Consider the following 15,825-nt stretch of genomic DNA (forward strand, 5'->3'; position numbering starts at 1 on the left):
GAGCTAGACAGGCTGTGGACCTGGCTCTGTTCCCCGACACAGCCCTGTGCAGCACAGCCCAATTTGGGGGAGTGCACTGGTGCCCACTGGCACTGCTGACCCCTATCCAGCCTCACCACCGAGGTGAAGTTTCATTCCTTCCTCCTTAGCATTCACAGCATCCCACGGCAGAGCCCCCGCAGCCAGCATGGCTCAAGGTGACTCGGAGGTCAGGGAAAAAGCAGCCGGGCAATTCAGGAGCTGGCTCTACATCACTGAGAGATCCAGCAGTTTGGGAGGAGCAGAGGTGCCCCACACATCACGGCCTCCCTGCCAGTCCCTCTGTGCCCCAGACACAGCACTCCAGTGCTCCCCATGGATGGGGGGCGGTTCTGATCCAGCAAACTGCTCCTGGGAGCTGTTGCCACTGGCAAGGTAGGCAGGGCTGGACTTCAGCCTTGGTGCCGCAGAGGGCTGGAGCTGCACAGTGAGCATCAGGGTGGTTTCCTTCTTGCAAGGCATGGAGTACCCAGATAGGTTTGGTGCCCTGGAAGAGCAGTGCACACCTACTCTGGGGCTCGTGGGAGGTTCCTCCAAGTCCCCGTTGGGGATACACCACTCCAAGGATGGTTTATAGCAAAAATCCCGCTCCTTCCCCAAACATCTGAGCCCCAGCCCAAAGGCAGCTGGAGGGATGGAGCCCTGCTTGCCACTATGACCGGCTGCAGAGCCGCACTGGGAAGAGGCTCAGCACTTTCCTGGTGATAATTAAGATCTCATTATCTTCAGCTAACACTAGGGAGACAGGGAAAACCACAGGTGCCTTGTGATATGGCAACAGCTGATGCACTGGGCCGTGCCTGGGAGCAGCGGGAGCCTTGCTGTGTTCTGCCTGAATATAAAGCATGGAAAGCATGAAGCAGAGGGTGACAAACTATTTTTTTCCTAGCTGGTGACACCTAAGTGTGCAAACATACTGTCTTCTCCTCTCGGGGGTGGCTGGAGCTGGCACAGATGGGTGGCTGTGTATCTTTTACGTTCTCCCTCTGCACAGAGGTCCGACCTGAGGCTCTGGTTTTTTGTTTGTTTGGGATTTTTTGTTTATTTTTTTGTTTGTTTTGTTTTTTCTTCTTCTGCAAATTTCCTTCACCAGGGGAGTTTTATCAGACGTGTCTGGAGCCACGCAGGAGCTGCTCACCTGCAGAGAAAGAGATGGGGCGGTGTCTGCAAGCGGGCTCTTAGAATGTCAAGGGTGAAACGGATTGGGAGGAGAAGAGGAGGGGAAGAAGGAGGGGAGGGGAAAACAAGGAGAGGAGGGGAAGGAAGAGAGGAGAGGAGAGGAAGGAGGACAGATGGAGGAGGAGAGCGAGATTGCTTTCCACTCTCATGAAGCTAAAATGAGGGGTGTTCCCGGGGATGTGTGGGTACTGCCGGTGAGCCCCAGGAAGGAGCAGGGAGCCATTTACAGCGGCAGGTCCGGGAGCCGTGCGGAGCCGTGGCGAGTGGACACGGGCCCTGCAGGGACCGCGGCCGGAGCTGCCCCGCACCGGCTCCGAGGGCGGGACCGGCGTGGGACCCCCGGGCGGCGCCTTCCCGCCCTCGGCTGAGCCGCGGCTGAGGCCCGAGGAGGGTCTGCCCGCCCCGCCGAGCTCCCTCAGCCCCTGCTAATTCCCCCTTCATCCCCGCAGAGCCGAGCTGGGCCCCCTCATTCCCCCTGGGGCCCCTCAGCTGCCGGCTGTGTCCCTCCATCCCTCAGGATCCCGCTAAATCCAACCCTCCCCTCCTGGCATTGCTCAGGCCCCCAGTCCCCTCAGATCCCACTAAATCTCCCTGTCCCCTCAGTGCCTTGGTCACCCCATCCCCTTAGGTCTTGCTAAATCTTCAGGGCCTGCCTGGATCCCCCTGTCCCCTCAGGCACCACTAAATCCCCTCTGACCCATCCTCTAAGGGTCCTGCCAAATCCCCCCCTGTCCTCTGAGGGTCCCGCTAAATCCTTTCATTCCCTCAGTGCTCTTAGGGTTCTCCCATCCCCTCAGCACCCAGCTGGGTGATCCCAGCCCCTCTGGATCCCACTAAATCCTCATATCCCCTTAATATCTGCCTGTGTCCCCTATCCCCTCAGATCCCAGTAAATCCTCTCATCCCTTTCAGTGCCTCGTTGTGTCCCCCCATCCCCTCAGATCCCACTAAATTCCCCCTTTCCCGTAGCACCCGACTGGGTCCCCCATCCCCTCAGATCCCACTAAATTCCTAGTCCCACCTGGTGCCCCAGGACCCATCTCCTGTTGGAAGGGGAAGAGCTCAGGGAATTTTGTCAGGGCTGCCCTGAGACACTTGGCCAGGCACCATGTTCTATGTCCATTTGCTCATCAACAAGCGGGGGCCGCTGGCCAAAATCTGGCTGGCTGCCCACTGGGAGAAGAAGCTCACCAAGGCACATATCTTTGAGTGCAATTTAGAGGCCACCGTACAAAAAATCGTCTCCCCAAAGGTAGGCTGTGGCATGAGGAGGCATCTCCTGGAGAGTCCTGGGGTGGAGGTGTTGGTCTCTCTGTTGCTTCTGTGTAATATCTTAATATTTTTGCTAAAAATACTAAGTCCTGAATAACTTTTTTTTTTAAATCCTCACAGTTTGCTATAGCTCTGCGAACCTCTGGACACTTACTCCTGGGAGTGGTGCGGATTTACTGCAGGAAAGCAAAGTACCTCTTGGCAGACTGCAGTGAAGCTCTGACCAAAATGAAGACAGCCTTTCGCCCAGGTATACACAAAATTCAGCATTTTTCAATTTGTGTCCTTTACAGCTCTCATTTTAAAAGTTAATTTTTGGATATTTCTGTTAAATACACATTACTGATCCCAAAGGAAACTGAATGTACTAGTGCCTACTGCTGATATTTAGTCTGGCTTAATTTAGTGTGTTTCCAGGCCTTTGACTCCCTTAACAGGAGCAGTATCTTAAGCGGGCTTGTAAGAAGATGCTTGAGTTCAGCCTCCATTGCTAGATAATTAATTTAATTTCTGATGACACCGACAACATGTCTAACAGTGTCAGTGCCAGACCTGACAGCATGTTTTGAGCTCTAGCCATGTTGACAGGGAGAAGGGAGCTGGGATGACTGGATCCTTTTCCAACAGGCTCTGTTTGTCACACTTAGGCAACAAATGGGAGGCACTGTTGTCTAAAACAGCCTAAGAACACCAGTGTCTATTGCCAGTTTTAATGTGCTTTGTGACCTGGTCTGCTTGCAGAATAGGGAATAATTACTCTGCATTATTCTCAAGGATATGATCACAAAATTATAGAATCCACGGAACCATTTAGGCTGGAAAAGCCCTCCAAAACCCAGTCCAACTGTTCACCCAGCACTGCCAAGGCCACCACTAAGCCATGTCCCCAAATACCACGTCTTTTAAGTCCCTCCAGGGACGGTGATTCCAGCACTACCCTGGGCAGCCTGTGCCAGGGCTTGACAACCCTTTCAGTGAAGAAATTTTCCTTAATATCCAACTGAAATCTGCCAGGCACAACTTGCAGCTATTTTGGAGATAAGATCCTATAGCAATTTGGAGAGCACCACACAGGTCAAGAACATGACAGAACAGTCACCACCGCAGCAACAGAGATGCCAACTAGATAGAAGGAGGGAGAAAAATCTCAGCAGAAGTGGTAAAATGCTGAAAGAGGTTGTCTGGGAGTGCTGTGAAATCTCCATCAGCAGAAATAGTCAAAAGCAATCTGATTTTGAAATTAACCTCGTTCTGAGCAAAAGGTTGGGTTGGATGACCTTCAGAAATCCCTTCTCACCTGAATTTTTCTAGGATTCTCTGATTCCCAAGTAATTGCAGTCTGAGTACATAATTAGTTGATGCTGGAGAACAGTGTTATGGAGACAGAGCAGAGGAAAGGAAAACACAATGATTCATTTGCAGTGCTGTGAAAGACTCTGGGCTAAACGTCAGCTGGGAGAACCTTCCAGGGACTTAAAACAGCTGTTCACCAACACAAGTACTTGCATATTTCAGGTCCTGTTGTAGCAGACTCTTTTGTACCTGTCTGTAAAAAATAGATCTTCTTAAGGACATGGCAACTGAAATTCTGCTTTTGAGCGCCTAAGCTTTACCTTTCTGTGATTTAGAATGGCAGCAGCCCCTCCTGACAGGTTTATAGGCTTATTATACCTCCTTGGGAGAACACTACTTTTATTTTATTGATACTTATTTTGTTATGTTGTCTGTTTATTTCAGGGCTTCTTGACCTTCCGGAAGAGAACTTTGAGGCTGCTTATCAGTCCATTACATTACCTGAAGAATTTCATGATTTTGAAGCACCACTACCAGATGTAAAGTAAGTGCTTCCCTAGTTTTTGTTCACTCTTCTAGTATTTTCAGAAGTAAAAGCTATACTTGCTGTTATCTGATCGAGACTCAGGTTGGGTTGTTTCCATTCAATAAGTGAATTCTCCTAAATTCTGAGCTTTACAAGGCTACAGCCACAGGCGTTGTGGCTTTGGTAGTTTTCCTCTGTCCTTTAATCAACAGACCGTCACAATGAAATAATGTCTTACACTTAGACTTCAGGATTTTAAATTGTCTGAGTGAAGGATGCAAACAGCTTTCTGAACCTCAAGAGAAGAGATAAAAATTAGTATTAATCCTGAAAGATGTGGCCAGTAACCACACAGTGTTGTACTGTTCCACTGGGTAACTTCGTTTTGTTTCTGCTCCACTGCTCTCCAGGGCTGGGGTGTTTTATCAGCAATAGTCAGCCTGGCTCCTGAGAAAAAGCCAGCATATTTCTTAGGCTTTTCTGACACAAATCAGCATTAATGTAGAAAACTGATGAAAAGCAGGAGGCCAAGTCATGTTTCTGATGCCCCGAAGGTCCAGGACAAGAGATTTCCACCGAGGGTTGCTCTGTACCTCCTCATAAATATGCTTTGATGGGATCAGTAAGGGTTTATTATTTTGGAAGTACAGCTGCAATATAATACACTTGAATAAAGTGCCTCAGTGTGCTGATTCTGTAAAGGGGCCTTTTCTGCCTGCCCAAAGAGTTGTGTCATTTGGTTGAAAAGATGTTTCACCAATCAATTGTCTTCTGGCAAGGGCCTGGTAGATACCAGGGCTTGGATGGGAACAAAATCATGTAAGCCCAAGTTTACTGGAAAAAGAGTGGAAAAATATGGGGGCTTGTGATAAAATGCCAGGATTGAAGGCTGCATAGAAACAAGCTTTCACGTTTCAGCTGAATGCTCAATGATTTTCAGTTCGCCCCATATTTTTATAATATTTTTTTCATCAGGGCCATTGATGTTGCTGAACATTTTACCTTGAATCAGAGCAGAGCTGAAGAAATCACACTTACAGAGGATTATGAAAGCAGTATACTTCTCTGTGATAGAAACTTTGGTGAGAGAAGTTGAGAAAATTGGAATAGTTCATAAGGGGAAATGTTTTATGTGAAACTTTTATGTGAGCCCTTTCCACGTGTGAAAAAGCTGTGATTAATAGTGCATTTGTTTCATGCTTTTGCTGATTGGCCTATCATGCTGTCTTAGGTTTAAAATTTTGTGTAAGCAATATAATCTAGTGTCAGAGACTGAGAACCAAACCAAAAATTTCCTACCTTTACTAAATTAGATAACATTGTTTATTTTTTATTCCATTTGCGGTATGGGATGTCTTGCAATCTTTTAAAAATTGCTTGAAAAATTAGGAAACTAATAAATCCGGGTTTCCAAAACTCACACAGATGAGGGATCAGGAATTGTGTGTTCCCTCAGATGAAGCAGCAGATGCACTGAGGAGACAGAGCTTCTTTGAGGGCAGTGTCCTGATGAGCAGTAACAGCCTGGTGGCTGATCCCAATTCAGCCAGCACCAGCGGAGACAAGTCTGTGCTGCACGAAGATGTTTACTGCTTCCAGGATGACCATTTTGGGGATGAGGACGATGCTGCAGATATGATTGGTAGGGTTTGCCACAGGCAAACAGAATCAGTTCCTTTCCAAATATTTTTATTCTTCCAGGAAAACAGTCAAGACAGTACCAAAGTGATTGCTTTCAAACATAAATTCTATGTTATTTCTTGTTTTCATATTTCATTTTTTTTCGACTTGTCACTAAATCTATGATCACTTAGGCACTGCCAAGTGAAATTGGTTTAAAGGCTGTATTTCATAATTTTAGAATTAAGGGCATTAAAATTATGCTTAATGTTTAACAATTTCATTTCTATTTTTAAAGGTGAAACAGTGCAGCATTTTTATCCTTACTTTTGTAATAACAAAAGCAGCCAAGTAGCTTCTACATCATTATGGCTTAGAGTACTTATGTAAACCTTACAGATTTATACCTTTTAACACTATCAAGGCCATAATTTTAAAAAAAAAAAAAAAAAAAAGGTGGAAATCTCAAACCTGGGACTAATCCCCTCCTTTTTGTGCTGTTGCAGACACCCATACCACTGGCGGCCATCTGCGGAAGCTGAGCTTGCTCTTTCTTTGCAGAGTATTAACCTTGAGTAACATTAGGCTGTATCAGGCTATTTCATGACTACTAAGGCTTAGAATGATTAAAATTATGTGTTTTGTATTTAAGAAATCCTGTTGAGGGATGAGGAAAATGTCCTAGATAAAGACATTCTTGATGTGGAGGAAGCACGTCCTTTGTCACAAGATCTGCCAGAGAACTGCACAGCCAGTGAGTTTGCAGTGTCTGCTCCATCTCACATAAACCCTCTGTTCCCTCTGTTCCTGTGTTAATGCCTAATGCCACTCGCATTCAGCTTTTTGTAGTATCCTGTGCCTTTTTCCTTCTTCACTTATTTTGCTTTTTTTTCCCCCCTAAACTGCTTCATCCACCATTTTCAGATAATTTTATTTGATATAGGGATTCCAAATTTGGAACTTGACATTGCTTAGAAACACCTTCATGTGACATCCTGTTGGATATGCTGTTGGTCCACCCTGCTGCTCACAGCGTGATGTCCCTTTTGAGGGGGAAAGAAACCCAAATAAGGCTGTCCTGTAACTGTGAACTTTCCCAGTGAGAGCTTAAAAGGTGTCTTCCAACAGAAACAATTCTGTGCTTCTATTTCTGGTTTCATACTTCTGCGACAAATGACACTTAAGTAGCTCATAAAGATGTTGTTAATCTTCTTTTGGTTTGATGTTCATGAAAGAAATTAAGCTTTGATAACTGTTTCTGAGAAATTTTTGCTATCTTAAATCCCTACTCCCCCATCACAGTGTTAGTTTAAAACAGATTTCTGGAACAGCTTTAAAGGGGTAGAGTGGCTCTTGCCTCTCTTTGTACTATTGCTGGTGCTACCTGTTCCTTTTCTGTTGACAGAAATGTCCACACTGCATGCACTTGCCTGGAACTGGAAACAGATAGGGATTAAAACTAAACACCTTTCCCCCTAAACACTTTCTGTTGTGTGGGTTTTTCTCCAGATCAGTTCTTCTGTCTCTACTACGGCCTGGTCATTCTGGGATCAGCGAAGGGAAGTGTGCAGGGCAGAGTATGAGCAGGAACTGGTGAACATAATTGAGATTTTAAACAAAACCACAGTTTCCTATTTCTCACCATTTCTGTCTGGTATCATGCTCTGTCATGTGATTGAGAAATTAGTCCATATTGTAATTTTTTTTTAAATTTGGGTTATTTGCTGGGTTTTCTTGCAGTTGAGTCCAATTGCGCCGACACCACCGTTAAGGACGTAAGTCACACAATGAGTGAGACAATCCTTTTGTTCAAAGAAGAAGGATTTCTGCTTGAGCCAGTTGATGATACAGGTCAGAAGTTGATCAGTTTCTTGCTGAATTATTGCATTAACTATGTTTGATTTTCTTCTTAGTAGTGAAAATACTTGCAAAATAGATTATTCCCACCTTAGATTTCATCTGCTCCTGCTGTCAGAGTTCCATTTTATGGCAAATATTATACAAATCCAGTGTCAGGTTATTTATCTCAGCTGCCCAAATCTCTGCTTGTAGTTTCTTCCATGTACCAAGTCAAGTTTTGTTGCTTTTCAGCTCTGGTAGCATTTTAAGCCTGGCCTCAGGGGTGGTACTGAAGATTCACCTGAATAACTTTAATCGCCAGTGACACATCAGTGATTTTTGTATTTAAAATAACAATCTTAAAACTTTCAAGCCTTTGGAAAACATTGGTTTGTGAATTTTTAACAAGATCCAGGGTGGAGAGTATTACATTTCCTCTGTGTCTAAATGTCCCCTATCACGTTGGTGGCTGTTTATGAATAAACAAGCTTATGTCGACAGCAGTATTTACAATATTGGAATTCTCCATCCTGCCCAAAAACTATCCAGGAAGTTATGGCTATATAACCAATCTGTGTCTTTCTTTTGTGTTTACATCTTGATTAAATTGCTAAAGGATTAAACTGACAAATACAGATATTAATGATGAGGTAATGAGTGCATCAGAAGTTCCTGGAGCACTTCCTGATGGATTAAAGACAGCTTATTCAGTCTTGTTGCTCTATCATGTGTTCTCATTAAGTTCTCCTGTTCCTGTTTTCTTTATTACAATAGTCATTTGTCTTCCAGAATTAAATATATGGGTATTTCCTGTACAAGAGTACAAAGAGTGAAAACTTTATGGAAACTTTTGAAGGAATGGCCTGTGGACTTGTACTTTGAGTCTGAGTGGTGTTTGGAAGGTCGGCAGCCAGCTTGATTCACAGGGGTTTTTTTGTGTGCTTAATGTAGAATAGACCTTAAGACTTGTTATTAATACTTGTTTTATGTAGCTGTCACCCAGAGGAAAAAAAAACAAAGAAAGAGGAAGTTGCTGGTGGATGTAGAGAAGGAGCTCAGCTGCAACACCATTTACAAGCAGCTCACCAACTGCACGGACCTCCTGGCCACGCTGGACCTCGCTCCCCCAACCAAGAAAACGATGATGTGGAAGGAGTTGGGAGGTGTGGATATACTCCTCTCCCATGCATCACACCCCATGGGTCACATTGAGCTGCAAAAGGTAAAGATCAGTTCCTTGTGGGGTCTGTGCCACTGTGTAGGTTCTGGGATTGTTGCAGAGCTGGGATCTGACTGAGAGAGGTTTTGCAGACTCAGCTTGATCTAAACTTGGTGCTGGCTGCAGGTGTGCACTGAGCATTGCTCTGCAGTACAGGTCAGCTGGACGCCTCATGGTTTGCTCACTCACCACTAATTGCTGCATCCTCTGTGGGGTCACAGCCTTAGCCTCCTGCACTTCTACAAGTGAAACACTACAAAAGGAACATGAGAGCTGATAATTCATTTCACACACTGGCACCTGACTGATCTTATACTGAGACACAACTTTTTACATTTCTCCCCATTTCTTTTGTACTTTCTCCTTTGTTTTATTGTTTTCTGGTTTGTTTCTGCTTTGTAATCAATTTGAGACATCTTTTGTTTATATTTACTTTAAAGGTACATTAGGCATATTATTAGAATATTGCTAATGGATTTGGAAGGGTTCACTGCAGCAGCTCAGCTTCACCACTTAGAGTCCAGCTGCAGAATTACAACTTGCTCTTTAAGAGGATGTAAACTGCAGATGTTTCTTTCTTTCATCCTTCCTTACTGGCTGGCTTCATGAAAAATGATCCAAGCTGCTCCTAAGATGTTTTTTTGATAGAATTCATGTTGGAGATGCAGAAGGCTATTACTTAAAAACAAAAAAAAATATTGCAGATTTTCAGAGTGACCTAATTAAAATACTGAAATTCTAGGTTGAAGTCATTAATATACAGCTCTTATTCATATATTTGTGTTGATGTTTGCAAATAATCTGACAAGATATTCTGAAAGCAAACACAGAAAAAATAATTATTTTCAGTTGTTTGAAAAATGCTTCAAGAGTGGCAGATGTAAGATGAGAGCAAATGGAATACAGAGGATGTCTGAAATGAAAGAAATGAGAAAAGAGCAAGACACTACAGGTAATATTTTAATTCTGTTGTGCAGAATTAGCTGTTCGAAAGTATTTTCTATTCTACATAATGTTGGAGAGACACATGCATGGTGTTTGTGTGCAGTATTCTACGAGTTACTACTTTGCTGTTCTTTTGTTTCTTAGAAATTAAATTAAATCCAAGTCTTTTCTGCCTTGTGGCATAAGGAGATATTTTTTGTTTCACCTTTGGTTTCTCTAATTGTCTCTGAAACTGCAGATTTGGGTAATGTTGTTTGTGGCATTTTTTTAATACAATTTTTTAAAAAAGCTTCCCACTTATTCTAAGCTTAATGAAACTGCTCTCCAAATTTCCAAATTAATGTAAATAGCTCGATCTGGAAGATGTGTTTTGGTTAATATCAGGCAAGAAGAAATGTACCATTTTAGATCTTCTGAGAAGGATGTATCCACTTTCACTCCTTTGCTCTGCTGGGAACCTAACCTGCCTCAGAAATTAATTAACAAACCTCCTGTGAGTCCATAAAGGTCAACTTTCAGAAAAGGAAAACCTCCCTTGGAAGGTTCTTCTTCCATGCTCCTGTTGGGAATGATGTTTCTTCAATATTTTCTCATTCTGGCTCTTCCTCTCAAAGACTGTGAACTTGGGTGTGATTTTTAGGTTTCAGTGGGGTTTTTTTTAAGGACAGTGATTCACAGTAATTGCCTCTTCAACCTTGGTTTTCTATTAATACAGAGATGCTGCCAGTAGAAGAGCCAAGTTACCTGCAGGAGCCAGCTCATTCCGAGACTGAGAGAAAAATTAGAAATGATTCCTTTATGTTGACATCACAGAATGACAGAAATGAAACCAATGAGAACTGTGGCGAAATTATAGTGAGCAGTTTTCCTCAGTTTTAGAGACCTAAGTGTGTCTATTGGTTCCACTTTTTGCTAAGGTTCCATTTAAAACATATTAAGAAATTACTTATGTTTGGAAAGGATGCTAAAACCAGTTAAGAAAGCATTAAGTAGCTTGTGTGATGAAAGTTTATTTATAATTACTTGGTAAACTCTCACAATCAATGAATGAATGATGAATTAAAATGTCTGTTAATCAGTATAGATTACAATCTAATCACTAAGTATAAATGAGATCTTAATATTAAATAGGAAATATTGTACTGAAGAGATAAATATAATCTTTATATAGGATAAAACTTAGATTTTGCATCTCACATTGAGGAAGTACTTAAGCAATAACAAATTACCTATCTCTTCCATCTTCACTTATGCTGAAGGGCATTCTTTAGAGAATATGAGGCTCATTAATGTTGAAAAGTGAGAAAATTGGACCTAATGGCAGTGGAAAATGTGTGCTCTGTGAATAGGTGTAGATTCAGCTGTAGGATAAATCCTACAGCAAGGTCCTTCCTTGTATCAGGAAAGACACAGTGGAAATAGCAGCTATTAATTCATTTTGGAAAACTTCATTACAATAAATTCTTTGAACAGAACTGTGTAAGGAGAATTGCAATGTGTGCATAAATGGTCAGGCCTAGTGATTGTCTTTTTCATGCTCACAGGAGGATGGAGCAGCTTTCTCTGAGAGCTCAAAAAATTCCCTGGGTCAAGAAGCTGAAGCACAGCAGGTGGAGGTGCCAAAGGTGCGTGTCCTAAGCTGATGGCCCTGGATTGTTTCAGAAGAGAACCCTGTTTCTTAAAAACAAACCAACATCTCATAATGTTCTTACAGTGAGTTTTGCTTCCTGTGAGAACTAAACCATTTCCAAACCTGCTGGCTCTGATGCTCAGACACTCTGAAACCAGGGCAGTCAGCTGCAGACTTCAGAGGTTAAGCCCAAAATCCCAAGCCAAATATTTGAACATCTCTTTACGCCCCTGGCCAGTACAAATCCTGTCAGAATGCCAGTCCTGCAGAGCAGTACCTGGCTGTGGAGCTGCCTCACTGGGACCATGTCCATGGCCTGTTGCACCTGAGCTGCCACTGTAGCAGAAAGCACATGGTACCATTCTTTCCGCTGTCTCACAAAACCTTGTGTGAGCACAGAGGTGTCAGAGGCACCAGATTCCCCGAGTTTGGCCATCCAGATGCCCAGCTCCGGCTGGATTTTCAGTCAGGCTAGAACTCCTGTTCTTTTTCTCATGGTGTGTGACTTTTTACACACCCTGACTAACCTTCTGTTTACTTCCTCTCAAGGAGCAAACAAGGACCAAGAAAGACAGTGAAGAAATAAGATGGAGCAAAAGAAATCTTCGGTTACAAAAAACTTTACAGGTACCAGTGCTGGATTTTGTTATTAGATACCAAAAGCTGGTGTTGATTTCAGCTGGATCATATCAGAAAAGCTCTTCCTTCTACTGTCCATTGTGTCTCTGCCTTTCACTTGCAGCATGTGGGTTTTTTTATATTTCTGTGGAAAATCAGGATTCTGGGTGCTTGATATGTGGTGTTCCTTTCCACAGCTGCTGGAATCCCTAGAATTTTCTGAATGCTCTTTTTTTTTTGAACGTATTTCAAAGGTTCAGTCCAAATAATAAATAATTATTTACACCTGAGTATAGGCTTTAAAAAACAAGAGATAACTCTGAAACCAAAGAATTGCTCAAGGATATTTATTTTTCCTAATCACAAAACATGATGGAAGCACTCCATGAGTGTAGTGGGATTTGGTGGAATTGTAGATTTTAGTAACATATGTAGGTACCGACACTATTATGGCATTAAAATGTTAAGAGCCACTTCTATAAACACAGATGGAAGATACCCAGAGAAGTTGTGGACTCCCCGCCCCTGGAAGTGTTCAAGGCCAGGCTGGATGGGGCTTGGACCTTCAACCTTGTCTAGTTGAAGGTGTCCAGGGTGAGGGAATGGATGGTCTTTAAGGTCCCTTGAACCCAAACCAGCGTGTGCTGCTATGATTCTGTGGAGATTGGATCCTATTTGAGGCATTCAGGCAGAGATATTCCCTCTATGCAGTGCTCTCTGTTTGGATTCCATGGGCTCCAGTGTTACCGGTGGGGAAGCTGACCTGACTGATTTCTCATTTCCTCATGCAGCAGTTGAAGAGATCAGGTGTGTGTTCCTTCAGTTTTCGGGAGCTCTGCCGGAAAAACAACCGGAAAGAAGCTGCAGCCACGTTTTACATCTTTCTGGTGCTGAAGAAGCAGCTGGTCCTTGAGCTGCGGCAGCATGAGCCCTTTGCTGACCTCACAGCCACTGCTGGGCTCATGTTTGACAAGATCAGATAAACTGATCAAAGCTTAGGTTGCATTTTCCAGCAAATAGTTTTCCTGGAAAAAGATAAAATGTCTTGTCAAACTGTGGGAGCTGAGCAGAGTTCCCTATCCTTTATACCACCCAGTAATGGCTTGCACAGGGATCCTGCCCTAGGTGATGACTACAGGGCTTATTATTGATATTTATAGTTACATGATGAGTTATATGATAGTTATATAATATGTTAATAAAATACCACTAAACTATATAGTCTGCATAAGAGATTTGCACTGTGAAGGATTTTATGAAAGTCCTTAAAGGAATTTTATAAAAGTCCTTGAAAGGTTTTTATTAAAAAGTCCTTCAGAACCTTTCTCAGAGACTACCTTTGGAGCTTAAATTATTTTTGACAAGGATTGTGTCTGTTAATTCTCTAATACTATCAGTAAGAGTCATCTGTTAACTCTCGGTAGCAAAAAAATTTAGACTATTTAAAATTATTCCTGTCAAAGAATGTTCAGTATTTCATATTTTAAGATCTAGCAGGGTACTGTCTCTTGTGTTGTTTTTCTATTTCCTAGAAATTCTGCAATTTCAGATTTCACAGAGCTTTTAAACTTACTAACACCTTTATTCATGTGTAGACCTATTTAAAAATGGATGTTAACTGAAATATTATTAATTCATTGCATTTTTATCTAATTTAGGATAAACTTTATCCTTTTTACTGTCATTTTCTGAAGCTCTTGGTTTCCAGTTGCCTACCACCTGTGCCACAGGGATGGTTGTGCTCCATTCAGTTGCTTCGGTGCTGTGGGGACATCACTGTCCCTTCATGTGGAATCAATAAAAATCAGAAGATGTTTCCTTTGCTTGTTGGTGTTTCTTCTGAAGGATCAAATCCTGTGGGTTCATCTCAGGGTCAGGGACTTGGTGATTTTACTTGAAATTGGAAAGGATGGGTGATCTTGTCACCTGACTTTCAGGTGTTCACTCACCTCAGCGACACCCCCGTTTCTCTGGGCCCACTAATGTGTGTGGTTCCTGTCCCACAGGGTTCAGGGAGGTTTGGGTTTGAGGGTCTCTGTAGGGGAGTAAGAAGGCTTTAAAAGAGGTGAAACCCCAGCGTGGGGCAGGGGGATGGCATGGGGTGGCCACTGGCTGTGGGGGTGTTCCAGCTGAGTGTCCTTTCTGAACAAGAATATTTGATGAAATAAGTAATGGGCCTTTGCTGCTGCTCTCTGAGGGGTTCCTTTTCTGCATGTAAGGAAGGGAAGAGGGTCCCTGTATGGTAAAAACCTCTCCGTTTTCTGCAACAGAAATGCTATTTTGGGGTGGGAACAGGAGCATGGCTCAGGCCAAAACTGGAGCCATCTTTTCCTTGTGATAGGCCTGGCACTTCCAAAGCCGGGTGCTGACCTGAGAAAAGGGTTTGGGTTTGGTGAAAACCTCACCCTCTCTCCCTGCAGCAGGCCCAATCTCCCTGGAGCAGTGCTCCCACTCTTCAGGTCAGAGTATCCTGGGAGACCAAGCACTGCAGACTGCAGAGGGAAGGAGAAACCATTTTTCTTTCCCAAAAGCCATCAGGAATGACTCTGCATCTCACAGCAGAGCTGCTGCCTGTGCCACATGGTCAGAGCTGCTCCAGTGGCAGCAGATGTGATAACTCATTAATTTTCCTTTCAAGGAGAGAGGCTGTGCATTGGATTCACCGGGAAAGAGGGAAACAAAAGGCAGCTGGAGGCAGGCAGGAATAAATGGGAGGCAGGAGATATATATATACACACTGAAAACAGTCTGTGTCTCAGGATAAATGAGGTACAAATCATGCAGGAAATAGTGCTGGAAGAAAGACTGGCACGTATTTACCAAACAGGTTTGTCAGAACTCTGGAATAACCCTGGGGGAGTGACAAAGAGAGCTGGGAATGTCTGGGAAGCAGAATGGGCCTCGGGTCCAGACCCAAACCAGGAGCAGGTTCTGCTCTGACTGTGACTATTTCCCACATGAACATTTCCCTCCATAAGTCTGTATGTGGATCCACACACGCTGGATGTTCAGTGGGTGTTTGTAACACGGGCACATGTGCATCTCTCACGCTCCTGGTCTCCACGGGGGTGTCCGCAGCCGACCTTGGGTGCTCCTGGCCATGGGCACCAGAGCAGAGCTGGAGCCAGTGCCCTGCTGCCCCCCGCAAAGGCTGCAGGACGTGGCGTGGGGGCTCCCGAGACGTTTCCTCAGCAAATAATTTGGGAAGGCTGATCTTGACAGTTACAGCAGGAAGCGTGTGGGAAGTGCCATGAGTAACCGGGCTGTGCTGGAGGACGTGCCGTGCCGTGCCGTGCCAGCCTTCAGCCTCATCTCTCAAACCTCCCGGACCCCAGTCACAGCCCGGGACAGCTGCTCGGGGTGGCTGTTGCTGCTTCTCCACCCCAGCCCCGGCGATTAGGGCTGAGCCAGAGGGACTGAAATGGGGCACAGAATTCCGGTTATTTCATTATTTTACTTTATGAAAGTGCGTCACTAATCAGAGGCAGGGATCTCCTCAGAGCTGGACTGCTTCAGATGAAAATTAAGGCTCTGGGGGGACTCCAAGGGCCGGGTGGCCGCAGCGCGGGGCCACCCCGACTCCCCCCTCCCCTTCCTCCGCCTCCTGCTCCGGGGTTACGCGGGGCGAGGAGCCCAGGGCCACCG

At 44.2% G+C, this 15,825-nt stretch overlaps 1 protein-coding gene across 2 annotated transcripts; it reads left to right on the top strand.

Moving 5' to 3' along the window:
- Positions 1-717: 717 nt before the first annotated feature.
- On the top strand, positions 718-13,996 carry RAD21L1 (RAD21 cohesin complex component like 1). 2 transcript variants are annotated; one of them, XM_069034440.1, is made up of 13 exons: positions 718-905; positions 2,611-2,740; positions 4,228-4,327; positions 5,285-5,391; positions 5,766-5,951; positions 6,582-6,683; positions 7,670-7,780; positions 8,761-8,990; positions 9,837-9,939; positions 10,648-10,787; positions 11,477-11,557; positions 12,112-12,189; positions 12,972-13,996. In XM_069034440.1, exons 1-13 carry the CDS (start codon positions 885-887, stop codon positions 13,161-13,163), a joined length of 1,581 nt encoding a protein of 526 aa, XP_068890541.1. In that variant the 5' UTR covers positions 718-884; the 3' UTR covers positions 13,164-13,996. The 2 variants fall into 2 exon arrangements, with proteins under 2 accessions (XP_068890541.1, XP_068890540.1); XM_069034439.1 differs by lacking the exon at positions 718-905 and adding an exon at positions 1,306-2,470.
- The last annotated feature ends 1,829 nt before the right edge of the window (positions 13,997-15,825 follow it).

Source organism: Aphelocoma coerulescens, chromosome 20, assembly GCF_041296385.1.
Source record: "Aphelocoma coerulescens isolate FSJ_1873_10779 chromosome 20, UR_Acoe_1.0, whole genome shotgun sequence".
Lineage (NCBI taxonomy): Eukaryota > Metazoa > Chordata > Aves > Passeriformes > Corvidae > Aphelocoma > Aphelocoma coerulescens.